General features: G+C 37.8%; 1 protein-coding gene across 1 annotated transcript in view; it reads right to left on the bottom strand.

The window, feature by feature from the left end:
- LOC143282246 (coadhesin-like) overlaps window positions 1-13427 on the bottom strand; it is a 45882-nt gene extending 32455 nt beyond the window's left edge. Inside the window, exons 1-3 of the mRNA XM_076587845.1 lie at window positions 13262-13427; window positions 11605-11778; window positions 11122-11292 (exon numbers count right to left, since the gene is read on the bottom strand). Coding sequence (XP_076443960.1) covers window positions 11122-11292; window positions 11605-11778; window positions 13262-13427 — 511 coding nt within the window. The remainder of the gene's footprint in view (window positions 1-11121; window positions 11293-11604; window positions 11779-13261) is intronic.
- Window positions 13428-16485: the final 3058 nt, after the last annotated feature.

The following is a 16485-nucleotide window of genomic DNA, read 5'->3' on the forward strand; positions in this document are numbered from 1 at the left end:
TCACTTATATATGAAAAGAGGCCATCGAGGTTACCTCTACACACACACACACACACACACACACACACACACACACACACACACGTGTGTGTGTGTGTGTGTGTGTGTGTGTGTGTGTGTGTGTGTGTGTGTGTGTGTGTGTGTGTGTGTGTGTGTGCCATTTGAAATAATCGTATCTGAAGTAGTGCACATATTATTTAACAATAAGTTGTCACAATTATCTATATTGGAATCTCGTGAGCTGATAATTGTTAAATATACGACAAGTGAGCGGTGTTTTTTGTTGTTGTTGTTGTTTGTTTTTTTGCGTGTGTGTGTTTTGTTTTGTTTTGATATTTCTGTTTATTAACATATACAGAAGAAAAACAAACAAACAAAAAGGAAATATGTGAATAGAAAAAAAGACACATAGCCATACAAACAATGAATGCTCCTCAAAGACTGGACCCGTTGAAAAGGATCTGCACTCATAAATAATTCAATAATTGAATTGATAAATAATCAATAACTCCAGGGTATACCTGTGGGCACAGAATATACTGGATTTTCAATTAGTGATCATCATTACTTTCAAAATAGAATACCATCTTAATATCCAATGAAATGCCTGCTTATTCCGAACCCTCCTACACGTTTGCTGTCCATCCTTATAATTATTAATGAAATTCATGTTTCAAAGATACATGTCTATGGGAACCATTTCCTCTGGAATTCGTGGTTATTCATTTGAAGATAATTCATATATTTTTCAGCCTTGTACTGTTCACTTAATTCTTTCAGAAACATTTGTGTATTTGGTTTTATTTTGTTTAGTCTGCACTTATATAGAAAAAAAACAACTTCCCAGGTAGAATAATTAAGTCCAATACTTCATCGGTTGTACCGATTCTGTTTGTACCAAATAGAATCAGATCAATGTCAAACAATAATCTGTTAATATGCGTACTTTTTTTGATTATTATTTTTTTTACTAAGAATATATTCTAGTTCTTCCCAAAAGAATCGAGCGTAACGACAACTATATAGGTAGTGTTCAACTGCATCTTTCTCATTGTCACAAAAATTGCACCTGTCGCTCTCTGCAATTCCCATTTTTGACTCACTTGTGTAAACAAAGTGAGTCTATGTTTTAACCCGGTGTTCGGTTGTCTGTGTGTGTGTGTGTGTGTGTCTGTGGTAAACTTTAACATTGACATTTTCTCTGCAACTACTTTGTCAGTTGACACCAAATTTGGCATAAAAATAGGAAAAATCCAGTTCTTTCCAGTCATTTTGTTTAAAACAATATTGCGCTTCTGCGATTGGCACAAAAAAATAAAGAATGAAGCCTAATTATATGCAAACTGCATTTACTGTTATATTTATTGTATTCTCTAAACTTGGCACTTTGATCTGATATTCTGACCCAACAGCTAGAGCAGTCATTATTATCATTTTTTGTTCAAACAGGAACTTCTTTTGCTAAGCATGGAATTTTTATTTATTTTGCAAACGTTTTGGTGCAGATAGTAAAAAGGGGAAATTACTCTGTAATGCTAGTGGAGTTATGTGTTGGGATTTGATTATAAAGACTGAATGTATTGGGAGGGTGGAATATGTGGGGACTTCGTTTTTTTTCGGTTTTAAGACGGAATATATTAGAAAAATGTGATTGGAAGTGGACTGTCTGGTGGGAGGTGATTGTTGGGAACTGGATGGTGGCTGCCTGTGATGATAGGGGTGGTGTTTTGTTTTGTTTTTCTTGCAGTATAACCTGGAGCCACCCACCTTCACAGATGTTGGTGTTACTTCATCATCCTCGGTGAGTACCTGTTGCACCTCAGACGGTGCCTGCTCATTATCAGTTCATGTTTTTTCCCTTTTGAGAAGTCCATTCACTAAATCTGTTTAATCCAACTTTAATTTCTTTCCTTTCTCACACACACCAACTCCCTCACACCTGCTCACACACTCTCTTGCACAAACACCTCTCACACACACACACCCTCTCTCAATCTCACACACTTTCACATACATACTTATACACACACACTTTCTCAAACATTCTCTCTCTCCCCCTCTCTCACCTCTCACATACACTCTCTCACCTCACAAACACACATACTCTCACTTTTTCACATACTTATATACACACACTCGCCCAAGCATACTCTCTCACTCTTAAACTGATCTTTCTCATCTTAAACATTACATTTTGAAACAAGAGAGGCAAGGCCTTCAAGACTCACTTGTGATGCACTTTTTAAAAAAAATCCAAGCTTTTTATGTATTGAGTATAATTTCAAAATGTAATGTTTAAGATGAGAAAGATCAGTTTAAAGCAAACTAAGTTCCCCAGCAGAGTAATTTCCCTTGTTCTGCTCTCTACACCAAAACGTTTGCAATAAATAAAACTTCCATGCTCAGCAAAAGAAGTTCCTGTTTGAACAAAAAATGATAATAATGACAGATCCTTTGTTGGGTCGAATATCAGATCAAAGTGCCAAGTTTAGAGAATACAAAAAAATATAAATATAACAGTAAATGCATTATACTCAATACATAAAAACTTGGATTTTTTTTTTAAAAGTGTATCACAAGTGAGTCTTGAAGGCCTTGCCTTTCTTGTTCTTATATGCTGTGATTTTGTAACATATGTTTGTTTAAAACCATTTTAACTTTACTTCTTTTATTCTTTTGATTTAAAAAAAACCCAAACTACTTCCCAGTTCGCCTGTTGATCTAATTTTTGATCCCAGTTTACGAACGGTTTTATTTCAAATATTTCTATGTCCTCAAGTAAAATGTTGTAATATGTTCTCGATCCTTTTCTCATACTGAGTGACAACTGTACTGCTTTCGTAAAAGCGTCACTGTTATTGTAAGATATCGTTATGTTGTTTTGTTTTTCTTTTGTACTCTGATTTAAGGCAATTTATATATTCCAAAAATGTGCATTGATCCTGAATTTGTCTAACACTTCTCCATAAGTTAAGAACTCCCCATTGCTATTCACCAGAATTTTACTAAAACAGTATTGTTGTGCAGCCATGTCTTTTGATTGAAAACATTCGGATTAATCTAGAACTTATCATTATGAAATATCAGTTCAGCTAATAATTCGTTACCATTTTTTAAATTGACCTTTTCGCAAAATTTTGTATGTGCTGAAAAAAAACGTCTTCCCAAAATGCGTAGAATTTGCTCTTCTCAATTCCGGACAAAAATTATGGATATTTACTTCGGGGTTTAGAGATCGTATAATCTCCATCCACTTTAGGGTCCCTTCAATTATCTTTCTGATCCACGCTATTCTTAATGTATTTATGCATACTGTGTTTGGAGTTCCTATTCCCCCTTTCTCAGTATTATGAACAGAATATTTTCTTTTAATTTAGTCAGTTTTTTGTCCTATACAAATTCGTAACACATTTTTGTAATTGTTTACTGTGACTGTCTGGAGGGTTCGAGAGTAGAATCCAGAGGTATATTAATTTTGATAGGATTAATGATTTGAGTACAGCAGCTCTTCCTAGAGGAGTGATGGTTCTTTGTAGCCATATTCTAAATAGTTTTTTAATTTCAAGGTACATATCTTCTGAATTTATTTCTGTAACTTGTGAAAGATCATTTGTAAACCAGATTCCAAATATTTTAAATCTTCTAGGATTTCATTCCATGCTTTTGTGAATTGAAAATTTGACTGTAGAGTGTTTTTCTGTTAATGCCTAACCACACATTTAACGTTGTTGTTTTTTCTTCATAATATCAATTTCAGGCCAAAATATCTTCAAATTCGTTTTTCGTGTGAATTTCTATTTCCTTCTATAGTAAATATTGTGTCATCAGCAAACTGATTTATCTTGAATTCTGTGTCTACTATCCTCACACATTTTATATCTTTATTTTCTATCTATCCCTATTTGCTAACATTTCAGCACATAATACAAACAGGTATTGAGATATCTTTCAAAACTTTATTCATATGTGTCCGGCTAATTGAATCAAATGCTTTTTTTTCAAAATCAACCGTCACTAATAGGCCAGGTTATTTTTTTCTCTTCTAAATGATATATTATGTCATATATAGTTCTAATACTGTCTCCTGTATACCTACCCGATACAATTCCTGACTGATCTTCGTTAATTTGTTTTTGGTAAAAACTGATTTTACATGGTTTGCAATACAACTTGATCCAATTTTATAATCACATTTAAGAGAGTTATGGGCCTCCAATTTTTCAGATATTCTTTGGGTTTTTCTCCTTTTGGTTACTATTAACCCTTCCTTTTGAGTAACTGACATTTTACCTTTCAGGAAACCTTCAATTAATGAATGAACTACAAAACTGCCTAACTGTTTCTAAAAAAAAAACTTAATTAGTTTTTATTCCGTCTGTACCTGGGATTTTATTGTTTTGCATTTTCTAAAAATGATTTTGCTGCTTCTTCTAATGTAATAAGCCCTTTTAGTTTATCCGGTTCTTCTTTTGTTAATCTGGGAAGGTTATTTACATAATTGTTAAAATCAATTTCTTGTGTTCTTGTTTCTGTGTATAGTGATTGATAAAACCCTACAGTTTCTTAAGCAAATCGTCTGTTTTCGCTAATACCTCACCTTTTTCGTTAATCAGTTTTATCATTTGCTTACTTATGAAGTGTCTTTTTTTCTATAGAGCAGAAATATTTACTTATATTTTCACCTTGTGATGCCCATCTTGCTTTTGATCTAAGAATGATACCTTCCTTCTTTTTTTCTAATTTTCTCTAGCTCTTCTTTTTTTTCTTTTCTTTTTTTTTGACTCACTTGTGTAAACAAAGTGAGTCTATGTTTTAACCTGGTGTTTGGTTGTCTCTCTCTCTCTCTCTCTCTCTCTCTCTCTCTCTGTGTGAGTGTGTGTGTGTGTGTGTGTGTGTGTGTGTGTGTGTGTTGTGGTAAACTTTAACATTGCCATTTTCTCTGCAAATACTTTGTCAGTTGACACCAAATTTGGCATGAAAATAGGAAAAATTCAGTTCTTTCCAGTCATCTTGTTTAAAACAATATTGCGCCTCTGGAATGGGCACAAAAAAATTAAAAAAGAAGCCAAATTATATGCAAACTGAAATTACTGTTGTATTTATATTTTTTTATTCTCTAAACTTGGCACTTTGATCTGATATTCTGACACAACAACAAGAGCAGTCATTTTTATCATTTTTGTTCAAACAGGAGCTTCTTTTGCCAAGCATGTAAGTTATATTTATTTTGCATGTCTTTGGTGTAGATAGTAAAAAGGGGAAATTAATCTGCAATTAATGCTAGGGGGCTTAATTTGCTTTAAACTGATCTTTCTCATCTTAAACATTACATTTTGAAATTATACTCAATACATAAAAAGCTTGTGTGTTTTACTCTCAGTATACAGGGCCTTCACTATGTTCAATCGCCCAAGTGGTGTTTTTCGGAAAATACTAAAATCAATACAATGAGAGGACTACAGATCCACTGGCTGAGCCCTGAAGGTCATGGGCAAAAATCAATTGCGTACACATATTTATACATATTCAAAGCGCGTGCTCATATTCTTTGCGAGCGCGGAGGACGCCATTTTGTTTCAAGTTGTTGACCTGCCCCTTCAATCCTATATTCAATCGACAATACACAATAACATGTGATGGAAAGTTGGAGAAGGAGACTGTTTAATATTTATTCAGAGAAAAATTTGTGAACGCCTCATCACTTACTGGATTATGCCCCAAACTGTCATAAAAACCCATAGAATCAGTCGGAATTCACAGTTAAAAAATTTAATAATAAACCATGAGAGTTAATACCCTTGAATTGATGAAACGCAAAAATTTCCAGTCTTGACTTTTCTCAAAATGAAGTCTTTTTCACTTCATACGACGTTTAGAAGTACTTGTACTTGGCTCCGCATGTTATTAGTTTAACAAAATACTCAGTTTTCGTATCATCTTTAATACTATAAAACTAGAATGAACATAAAAGAAATTGAATCAACCGTGGAAACCGGGTGTAACTAAATTTGTACATCTATCTAGATCCAGAGAAAACGGCTAAATATTGCAGTGTGAAAGCAGCAATAGCCACGTCTCCTTTACCGCGGACTTTAGTAGCCCTTAAAGATTTTTTGAATGCCCACGATACACCAGAATACACCAGAATAATATGATTTAAACAGCGTTCTCACTGCGAATGCCCTTTAAAAAAAGCATGTTTAAATGTTACATTTTTGAACGTCAGTTAAGGAGCCACGATAGTGTAATGGATAAGACAGTTTCTTCTCATCCGAACACGCGGGGCTCGAATCTGCCGTTAGGACTTTTTTTTTTTCTTTTCTTTTTCTTTTAACCCGAAGCTTTATAATACAGAACACATTTTAACGAATAGAATTTTTTTTTTCTTTTAACCCGAAGCTTTATAATAACAAATACAAAAACACATTTTAACGATTAGACTTTTTTTTTAAGTGTATCAAGTGAGTCTTGAAGGCCTTGCCTCTCTTGTTAATAGTAAATTTGAGTCAAAAATTTTTTAATGGTATGTTATTCTCGAGGTCTGTAATATCTTTTTCTAAATGTTGATCTCTTCTGTTTACTTTTTTTCTTTTCCATAATGCTAAATGTTATTGGCTGTGCTCTTATTTCCACAAGAAGAACATCAAGAAACAGCTGGTCTGAGACAGTGAATTTAAGTTCATCATTTGATTTTTGTTCTAAGTTGTCTCTTTGATAAGGCATTACGGCATATTGTTCTTTCCCTTTTCTAAATGTTTCATTTACTTCAGGGTTGAATTCTCTCCAAATGTCTACAAGCTGAAGATCTGTCATCATATCTATAACTTTTCCCTGGGCTCTTTGGTTATTAATGTTCTTATAATTATAGTAATCTAATCTGGGATCAATGACCAAATTCCGGTCTCCTGCCATTATCACATTTGCTATTTCAAGATCTATTTTCTTTTGTAATTCCTTAAAGAAGAGTGGATCATCCCTATTTGGCCCATAAATATTTACCAGAGCTATGTCTTCCCCCATTGTATTCAAAACTAGGATAATAAAGTTACCCATAATGACTTAATATCTTCTTAATTTTGAAATCAAAGTTGTAATTAAGTAATATTGCTACACCTCTAGATATTGAATTGTTTGAAGGTAAAATACACTCATAGGCCCACTCAGCTCTAATCTGACGTTCTAATTTTTGGTTAAAGTGTGTGTCTTGTAAGAAATATATAGAATAGCGTTTTTGTCGTAGTTGTTTCAAAACTACCAAGGCCCTTGCAATTCAATGATGAAATTGTAATATCATTCATAAGCGTATGTATATTTTATGTTTAAAAATCCTCATCAAGATTATTTTTAAAGTACATGATCCAGGCAGGTTACCTGTATGTATTCCATTTGTCTTTTTCTTTGTCCAGCATCGTATAACATAATATAAAACAAGGGATGCAGTAAATCAAATTCACAGTGAGAAGGGTAACATTTTGTTTTATCTTACATATTAAGCAAAGCAACTGTCAATACACGAGACACGAACATTCTATGGATCAAACAAATACACAAACAATAAGAAAGAATAAAGAAATCCAAAAATTTTTTTGGACCAATGTGGCGAAAGTATGATGCAAAACTTTCCGGATGGCAACACACACATTTTATGAACGTTTTATGAACATTACAGGAGAATGCAGCAACACAGTTTTCCTGTCACCCAACATCCAAAAACTCCTGCAGTAACGAGACAAAAACGTCCCTTGCAACCTCCACCCACTCCCGAAATCCGACTCCTCCCACATTCCCCCTCCACTGCACACACCAAGAAGATCAGAAAAAAATAGTCCATGTTCTCTGAGTGTGTGAGAGAAAGAGCATGCGCGGCAGCGCGCTATAGATTCATTTTGAACAAAGCATTCACCAAACGATTTTCTATGCTCGTGAAAAACCAAATCAAATGCATGTGAGATGAGCACTGGCTCACCTGGCCGAACATGGAACGACCGTGCAAACAGAATACCTCGAATTAAACATTTAACATTGTGTATCATGAATTTCCATGCGCTCAGGAAAAAGCGCCCAAATAAATAAATGTGGGGTGAGCGCTTTCTGGCCTGTCCGAATACGGAGCTTCCGTGCATCCACTCACCACCATCCCCCCCACCCCACCTCACAAGTTTTACTCACGCTAATGTTTGCCCTATGTATATATCCCATCTCCACCCCCCCACCCCACCCCCATCCAAACGCTCCATTCACGGGGAAGAAAAATCACTTCGGTGTGAGCGAACAAGTAAGGATATACTAATAAACAAAGACCACACGTGAAGGCCAACAGTTGGAAAGATTAGCCTTGGTGAATGATTGGCCGGAAGAGGACAAGGGAAGAGGGGGCTGGGTGGGGTGAGGTGAGTGGGGGGCGGGAGGGAGGGAGAAAAAATGGTGACAGGGGGCGGGAGCGGACAGCGTGGATGGATCAATGCATTCTGACAGCGCATTGATAAAAGCTTCCATGGCCAGCATATACAATTATAATTAAACAGCCTGTATAGCTCCTCACCTGACACTCTTCATCACCCAATAGACGTAAACAATTCTTGATGTAACCAAATGAAAAACCAACCCTTTTGTTGCACACAGGCTAAAAGCATTTCTTAGCTTTCAACACAAGAAGCACTCAACGCTAACATCTCACGACACTACATATTATAATCACACTCCACATCACTAGTTGCATGAAATAACAACACATCAAATCACCCGGTACATGAAACAGTCGCACTCAATATCCATAGGTACTTGAAAACTCGACACTACGTCTTAATGAGCATGAAAATTCAACTTTCCGTCCTCTTGGTTCAATGAAGAATTAACTTTGTACACCGTCGGATACGTATGAAAATTCCAAACTCCGGGTTTCTAAACATATGGAAAATCAACGTCAACCATTTTGCACCTGGGAAAAAAGACAAAAAACTTAAGGTACATTGTAAATTTCCAATCCTTATCGCTAAGCGGTTTTCTTGTTCCTGCAACATCGTTTGCCAAAATTACATCCCTCAGCAAGATCAATGTTTGTGATCCAATTCAACAAAGATACAGGTATGGTCTTTGTATTTTCATTATTATTATTTTTTTTTATATATATATATCTAATTGGCCAAAGCTACACCCTGTTAATCTGTAATTATTCTTCTATGAGCGTGCGCATCTGTGCATGCCCCCTCACTCACACATAATATATGCACACACACACATGCACACACACATATACTCATATTATACATATGCGTATATGCATATACTCATATCAACTAATGCATACACACACGTACGCACGCACGCACTCACGCACATACACGTACACATAATATATGCACACACACATGCACACACACATATACTGATATTATACATATGTGTATATGCATTTACTCATATCAACTAATGCATACACACACGTACGCACGCACGCACTCACGCACATACACGTACACACATATATTACGTCGAAGAAAATAACACACGTCAGCAGACTAATACAATATACATTTAGTTCCATGCAATAATTAGTTGCATCTCATTTAAGTGGGAGAAAATATATTTCCTAAGAAGACGGAGTGCATTATTCGGTAATTCACATTGAAAAGGTAGTGCCAGGTTCAGACAAAAGATATTTATAGAAATTGATAAAACGAGAAAGAAGAATGCAGGGTGGGGGCGGGGCAGTACTGAAAAACAACTATCAAACATATATATCCATATAATCATATAATGACAGTGATCCTTCTTTTTGGACAAAAAGATGAGAAAAATAATTAAGTCATGAAAACAGTTTTTTGAAACAGTTTTTTAAAAAGTAACTTAACGTGTCATACCCCGATGTACTTGGCATTGTGTTGATTCAAACCATGGCTCTTTTTAACACTTCATCCACATCCATGCTAGTGTCCAGTTTAATAATCTTTTTTTTTCCGTGAGAATTTTCCCGTTCGAGGACCACGCAGCCATTGTGGCAGAATGTTCTGATGTTTTCTTTAAAAGTTCATTTGAGTAAGGTCTTCTCCAATTCAAATGCCTGACTGTTTCACTTTATGGCAGTCAGTGAGGACTTGGCTTCTCAGTGAATTGTATGATGATGGGGCGCGGTCTGGCATCCCCCGGCTTGCCCACACGGTGTGACTATCTCAGTGTCTTCTATAGAGACCTAACCACCCCACCTTGTTGAAGATTTCTGCACACTGTGTAACACAGTCATCTGCAGTCTAATTGCCTCCCTGCATCTTCCGCACACCATAGACTAGAACCAGCAGCCTGAGAGAATCTAGCTTCCAAGCCTAAGTCCTAACCATAGAGATTGGTGCAAGAGCCTCATAAAACAGCTGTTGATTTATGGCAGAGACAACAATGCGCTCTCAATGTCAGAAGCAGCAGAAAAGTGTTCCAGCTGGATCTGGTTGAGGAGGCATACGATAGCTCAGTGGTTAAAACGTCTGCGAGAAAAGATGACTCAATCCTGAAGTGACGACCATCCTGGAGGCGCGGGTTCGAACCTGCTGAGGACCAGGGAAGAAAAAAAGGCGGCAAGACAAGGGCATCCAGGAGTCATGACCTGGTTGCAGCCCGCCTCCCTTAGAGTGTACAGAGTGAAGGGCCGAAACACTTAACTGAGGGGGGCTTCTTCTCTGAAGACCTTATGCTGTTCACAGACGTTGATTTATTATAACAGGAATCTGTCGATACATTGTCAAATAACACATGTTCATCTGACACAGGCAGGTTTTCAGCTCCCTGGCTACACGCTTCCAGCTCACTTTCCACGTGCAAGGAAGTTGCCGACAACTCAGCACTGTCACTCTGACCTGTGCAAGGACGAGTGGGCCTGACAAACTGCCGTTCACCCAGTGTCATCTTTTTTTTCCTTCTACCCTCCTCTATTTGAACACAGGATCGGCCCACATCCTGTTTTGTCTCTGTCAGCATGTCGTGTTCTTGGGAGTGAGAGAGAGAGAGAGAGCGTGCGAGTTAGAGTGCAGACAACATTGCATACACTTGTTGTTTTTTTTACACACGTGAGCCAACAAGACCAAGGTCAATGCAAAGACTTCCTTTGTTCTGATACGTGAACCTAACACTTACCACAACAAGTTTGTGTATTGCAGGACTCTTCTTTCGTTGATGACCCTTCGCACAAGCGGGAACAGCTGGTTCCTTGGCCCTTGCACCGTCTGCTGTAGCGTTTGAGACCACCACCACAAGTCTGAGTACATCTGTTGACTGCCCACGCCGTCCATCCATGGCTAGATTCATCTGTGCATATCAGTGGAATGTGTTTCAGTAAACTGATACACTGGCTTAGTATGTGCATTTGTGCCCATTTATTCATGCGTGCAAATCTGGCCCCCTGCATTCTATGCACTACTGAGCACAACACGTATACACCTTCAGCCACATTTTCATATCATTATGTCCCAATGTAAATTTTGTTTCAAAGACACACATAAGCACAAGCATACTCATGTATATGCGTAAGCTCACACTATTTCAAATACACACCGAGATCTTTCACCACATCACTGTCATATTTTTAATTCGCAATTCCAATGCTGTTATGTAACAAACCACAACATTGTTGAGTTCCACAGCTTTCTGTTCCTGACTTTGGCCCAGAGCACAAATAGGAGCAGCCAGTTCCAGCACCCCTGCAGGTTCTTGTTCTCCGTCTGTTGCCAGTACCACATGTTTTGGAACATCTTCCATACCGTGACCAGGCAGTCCATCCATGTATATTGTCAACTGGAAGTGAATACAGATTTGAAATTTCCCATGTCTTTATCTCAACTTTCAATGTTGGACATTAACAAAAACTGCCAATGCTTGTGCACACATCTGCTTGTTTAACCCCAGTTGTACAATGACTGGCATCTGTTAACGGGGCATCACACTTAATCCTACATTTTACACTGTCATACATGCTTCTGTTACATTTGGTACACCATTTTCTAAATAGAATAGGCTGTAATAGATTTCGGTTTACTGAGTTAAATGTCTTTTCAAAGCCTATGAAGACTACAGACAACTTCAATTTTGAAATGAATCTCTTCTGAACACTATGCATTACAAAATAACTGAGAACAGTCATTTTTTTTTTTTTTAATAATAATTTTTTGTTTGTTTGATTTTTCATTGCTTTATTTTCATTAGATCCATTTTCAGAAGGAAGGGCACCCTCGAAAACGGAGTATGGCTGCCTATATGGCGGGGTAAAATCGGTCTTACACGTAAAACCCCACTTGTGTACATACGAGTGAACATGGGAGTTGCAGTTCATGATGGAAGGATAAAACAAAGGATTACAGGCATGTGGTCAGAGTCTATTATTTCAGTATTGTGAAATTCACAAGTACTAGGTAACATGGTATAGTCACTGACCCTACATCCAGAATCACTAATATGTGTATAGTGGACCTCAAAGTCACCTGTACACACACACACACACACACACACACAAATATATATATATATATATATATATATATATATATATATATCATTTAAAATAATAATACCTGAAGAAGAACACACATTTAACAATAATTTTCCATACTTATTTATATCAGAATCTTGTGAGCAACAACCATTGATAAGTAAGCGCAACTTGTGTTGTGTGTCAAAAAAAAAAAAAAAAAAAAAAAAAGTGAGAACAAACCTGCGAAATATCTGACGTTCTGCTATGTAAATCACCACCAAGAATGGTGCAAACGTCTTTATTCAACAATCACACAAACGTTCTTCAAGCAAAAGTGGAATACTATCAGTGCTGAAATTTGCATAGAACGGAAACCAATCAGGAGGGACATATTCACACACAGAAAAGGACATCTTTACTCGTTCCAGATAATTTCTTTTTAATTGACAAAGCACAAAAATATGCATATTTTACATGAGTCATCTTTACAGATGAATTATTGCAATTCTTATGAATCAGATAACACCACCCAACCTCCTGCAATGTTTTGACAATTTGAAAGTGGGTTTGCAAAATACTTTGTAGCCAGTAAACACACTGGAATCAAAGCCCTCCACAGTCATTTCAACCATACACACAAAATCAAAATCACAAAGATATGAAACACAATCATTATTTCTCCTCTTTGAAATTAAACCATGATCCAGAGTAAAAATGAAAAAGACCAATTATTTACAGAGGTTGATTTATTACAGCATGAATATATATATATATATATATATATATATACATATATATACACACACAAACGTTGTTTGATAACAGGTTCATCTGACACAGGCATGTTTTCAGCTCCCTGGCTACACGCTTCCAGCTCACTTTCCACGTGCAAGGAAGTTGCCGACAACTCAGGACTGTCACTCTGACGTGTCCAAGGACGAGCGGGCCTGACAAACTGCTGTTCACCCAGTGTCATCTTTTTTTTCAACCCTTCTCTTATTGAACACAGGATCGGTCCACATCCTGTTTATCTCTGTCAGCATGTCGTGTTCGTGGGAGTGAGAGAGAGAGAGAGGGTGAGAGTAAGAGTGGCAGACAGACACACAGACAACATTGCATACATTTTGCTTTTTTACACACGCCAGCCAACAAAACCATGGTCAATACAAACTTACTGTGTTCTGATACGTGAAACTAATGCTCACCACAACAAGTTTGTGTATTGCACGCTTCTTCTTTCGTTGACGACCCTTTGCACAAGCGGGAGCAGCTGGTTCCTTGGCCCTTGCACCGTCTACTGTAGCGTTTGAGACCACCACCACAAGTCTGAGTACATCTGTTGACTGTCCATGCCGTCCATCCATGGCTAGAGTCACCTGTGCATATCAGTGGAATGTGTTTCAGTAAACTGACATACTGGCTTCGTATGTGCATTTGTGCCCATGCATCCATGTGTACAAATCTGGCCCTCTACATTCTGTGCACTGTTGTGCACAACACCTATATACCTTCAGCCACCTACTCATGTCAGTATGTCCCACTGTAAATTTTGTTTCAAAGACTCACACGTAAGCACAAGCATACTAACGTATATGCGTAAGCTCACACTGGTTCAAATACACACCGAGATCTTTCACCACATCATTGTCATATTTTTAATTCACAATTCCAATGCTGTTATGTAACAAACCACAACATTGTTGAGTTCCACAGCTTTCTGTTCCTGACTTTGGCCCAGAGCACAAATAGGAGCAGCCAGTTCCAGCACCCCTGCAGGTTCTTGTTCTCCGTCTGTTGCCAGTACCACATGTTTTGGAACATCTTTCATACCGTGACCAGGCAGTCCATCCATGTATATTGTCAACTGGAAGTGAATACAGATTTAAAATTTCCCATGTCTTTATCTCAACTTTCAATGTTGGACATTAACAAAAACTGCCAATGCTTGTGAAACAGTCAATATAAAAACTGATGATCTTTTGAAATAGCAATTGAAGAACTGTAACTGGCTGGTGTGTAAGCTGTTTAAGTGGATACAAATGCAGTTGTTTTTGTCAAGAATTAAAAAGTGTTGTTGGAATATGAGAGCACAACTGGACACTCCTACCCAAACAATTCATAAGCCAGTGTCATCGTATTTGTTAACATTTCTCTATTTGAACACAGGATCGGGCCCACATCCTGTTTATCTCTGTCAGCATGTCGTGTTCGTGGGAGTGAGAGAGAGAGAGAGAGAGGGTGAGGGTGAGAGTGGCAGACAGACACGCTGACAACATTGCATACATTTTGCTTTTTTACACAGGACAGCCAACAAAACCATGGTCAATACAAACTTACTTTGTTCTGATACGTGAACCTAATGCTTACCACAACAAGTTTGTGTATTGCACGCTTCTTCTTTCGTTGACGACCCTTCGCACAAGCGGGAGCAGCTGGTTCCTTGGCCCTTGCAACGTCTACTGTAGCGTTTGAGACCACCACCACAAGTCTGAGTACATCTGTTGACTGTCCACGCCGTCCATCCATGGCTAGAGTCCTCTGTGCATGTAATTTGTATAAGTTTCAATGCACTAATATGTTGGCCTTGGTATGTCTTTGAGCTGCATGTGTGTACAGTTAGACCAGGTTTCATAATCTGGTGGTTCTGTTGTGATGTTGACAAGTGCCTTATGTTGATCCGTGTTCCATTTTCTGGCGCAAGATATAAACTAATTATTTGAGACCAATCCTGTTCTTTTGACAAAATTATGAACAGTATTGAATTTCATTGGGAAGCAAGTGACCAATCAAACACTATATGCACAAAAGTAATGTTAAGAGAATCAATGTCAAGGGCGCTGCTGTCACCAAGAAAACGACCTCTCTGGCTAATATCAATTTAGTTATATCTTCATGTGAAACATAGCCATCCTGTACGTATGGTATTTACTAGATTGATTGTTAAATGCGTGAGACCTGCTCAAAAATACATTTATTTCCCGTATATATTGATATTGATGCTCCATTGCATGTTTGGTGATGCTAGCAGTTGTATCCATCAATGTAACTTCCATAGTTATGAAGCAGATGTTAACCATTTCAGATTTCGAACTTTTTATGTCCTCATAGAATAAGGAAAATTACCTTGCAAGCATGTACATACAAAATATGCAAGCACAACGATATAGCCATACGTGCCCTTACCCCCTTCACCCCTCCATATGTGAAAACATACACTCACTAGTGCACATGTACGTAGACACGTGTACTTGCGACTCCCCAGAACAACCCCCGCTCCCACCCAATCCACGCACATTCTTGTGCAAATGCAATTGCACCAAGTTATCGCTTGAATAAAACACTTACCATTTTAAAACACATGTGAAGTTCTGAAGGCAAATGCACCAAAAACACTCAAATGTACACCAAACAAAGCACGCGAATAGACATTTACAGACTCAAACGTGTTAACCCTTTTGACTCCCTATTTGAATGCTTCAGGCGCCGATCAGAGATCTGTATGCTCAACGCCTCAGGCGCCGATATCGATCTGTGCACTGGAGTTACCAACCTAGCTCGTTCTTCTTTTCGTGAAACCACACAAGTTCGAAATGTTCACCACGTGTTTCCGGAACGTCTATTCTACGTTTGAGTTGCAAGTTGACGCACGTTGTCAAATATTTCCGAATTCATTTAGCAGACTTTTCCAATCGAAGCATGGCCAGCACTTCACGAAACAAACAAAAGAGTGTTTACAACACCACGGAGGCACTGCAAATGAATTTAGACGATAATTCGCCTGCTGGAGTGCCGATTGCTGACAGTGACAGTGGAGAAGAATTCGCGAGACCAGTCGAGAATGAGTGTGTGGTGGTGGTGTTTTCCCTAATGGAATTGCTGGAGAGAGAGAGAGAGAGAGAGAGAGAGAGAGAGAGAGAGAGAGTGTGTGTGTGTGTGTCTGTGTGTGTCTGTGTGTAAGAGAGAGAGAGAGTATTCGTCTCATTTCTGCACATAGGTGAGTACACATTTTATTACAGTGTGTTATGACTATGTTT

This window comes from Babylonia areolata, chromosome 5 (genome assembly GCF_041734735.1).
Source record: "Babylonia areolata isolate BAREFJ2019XMU chromosome 5, ASM4173473v1, whole genome shotgun sequence".
NCBI classification, from domain to species: domain Eukaryota; kingdom Metazoa; phylum Mollusca; class Gastropoda; order Neogastropoda; family Buccinidae; genus Babylonia; species Babylonia areolata.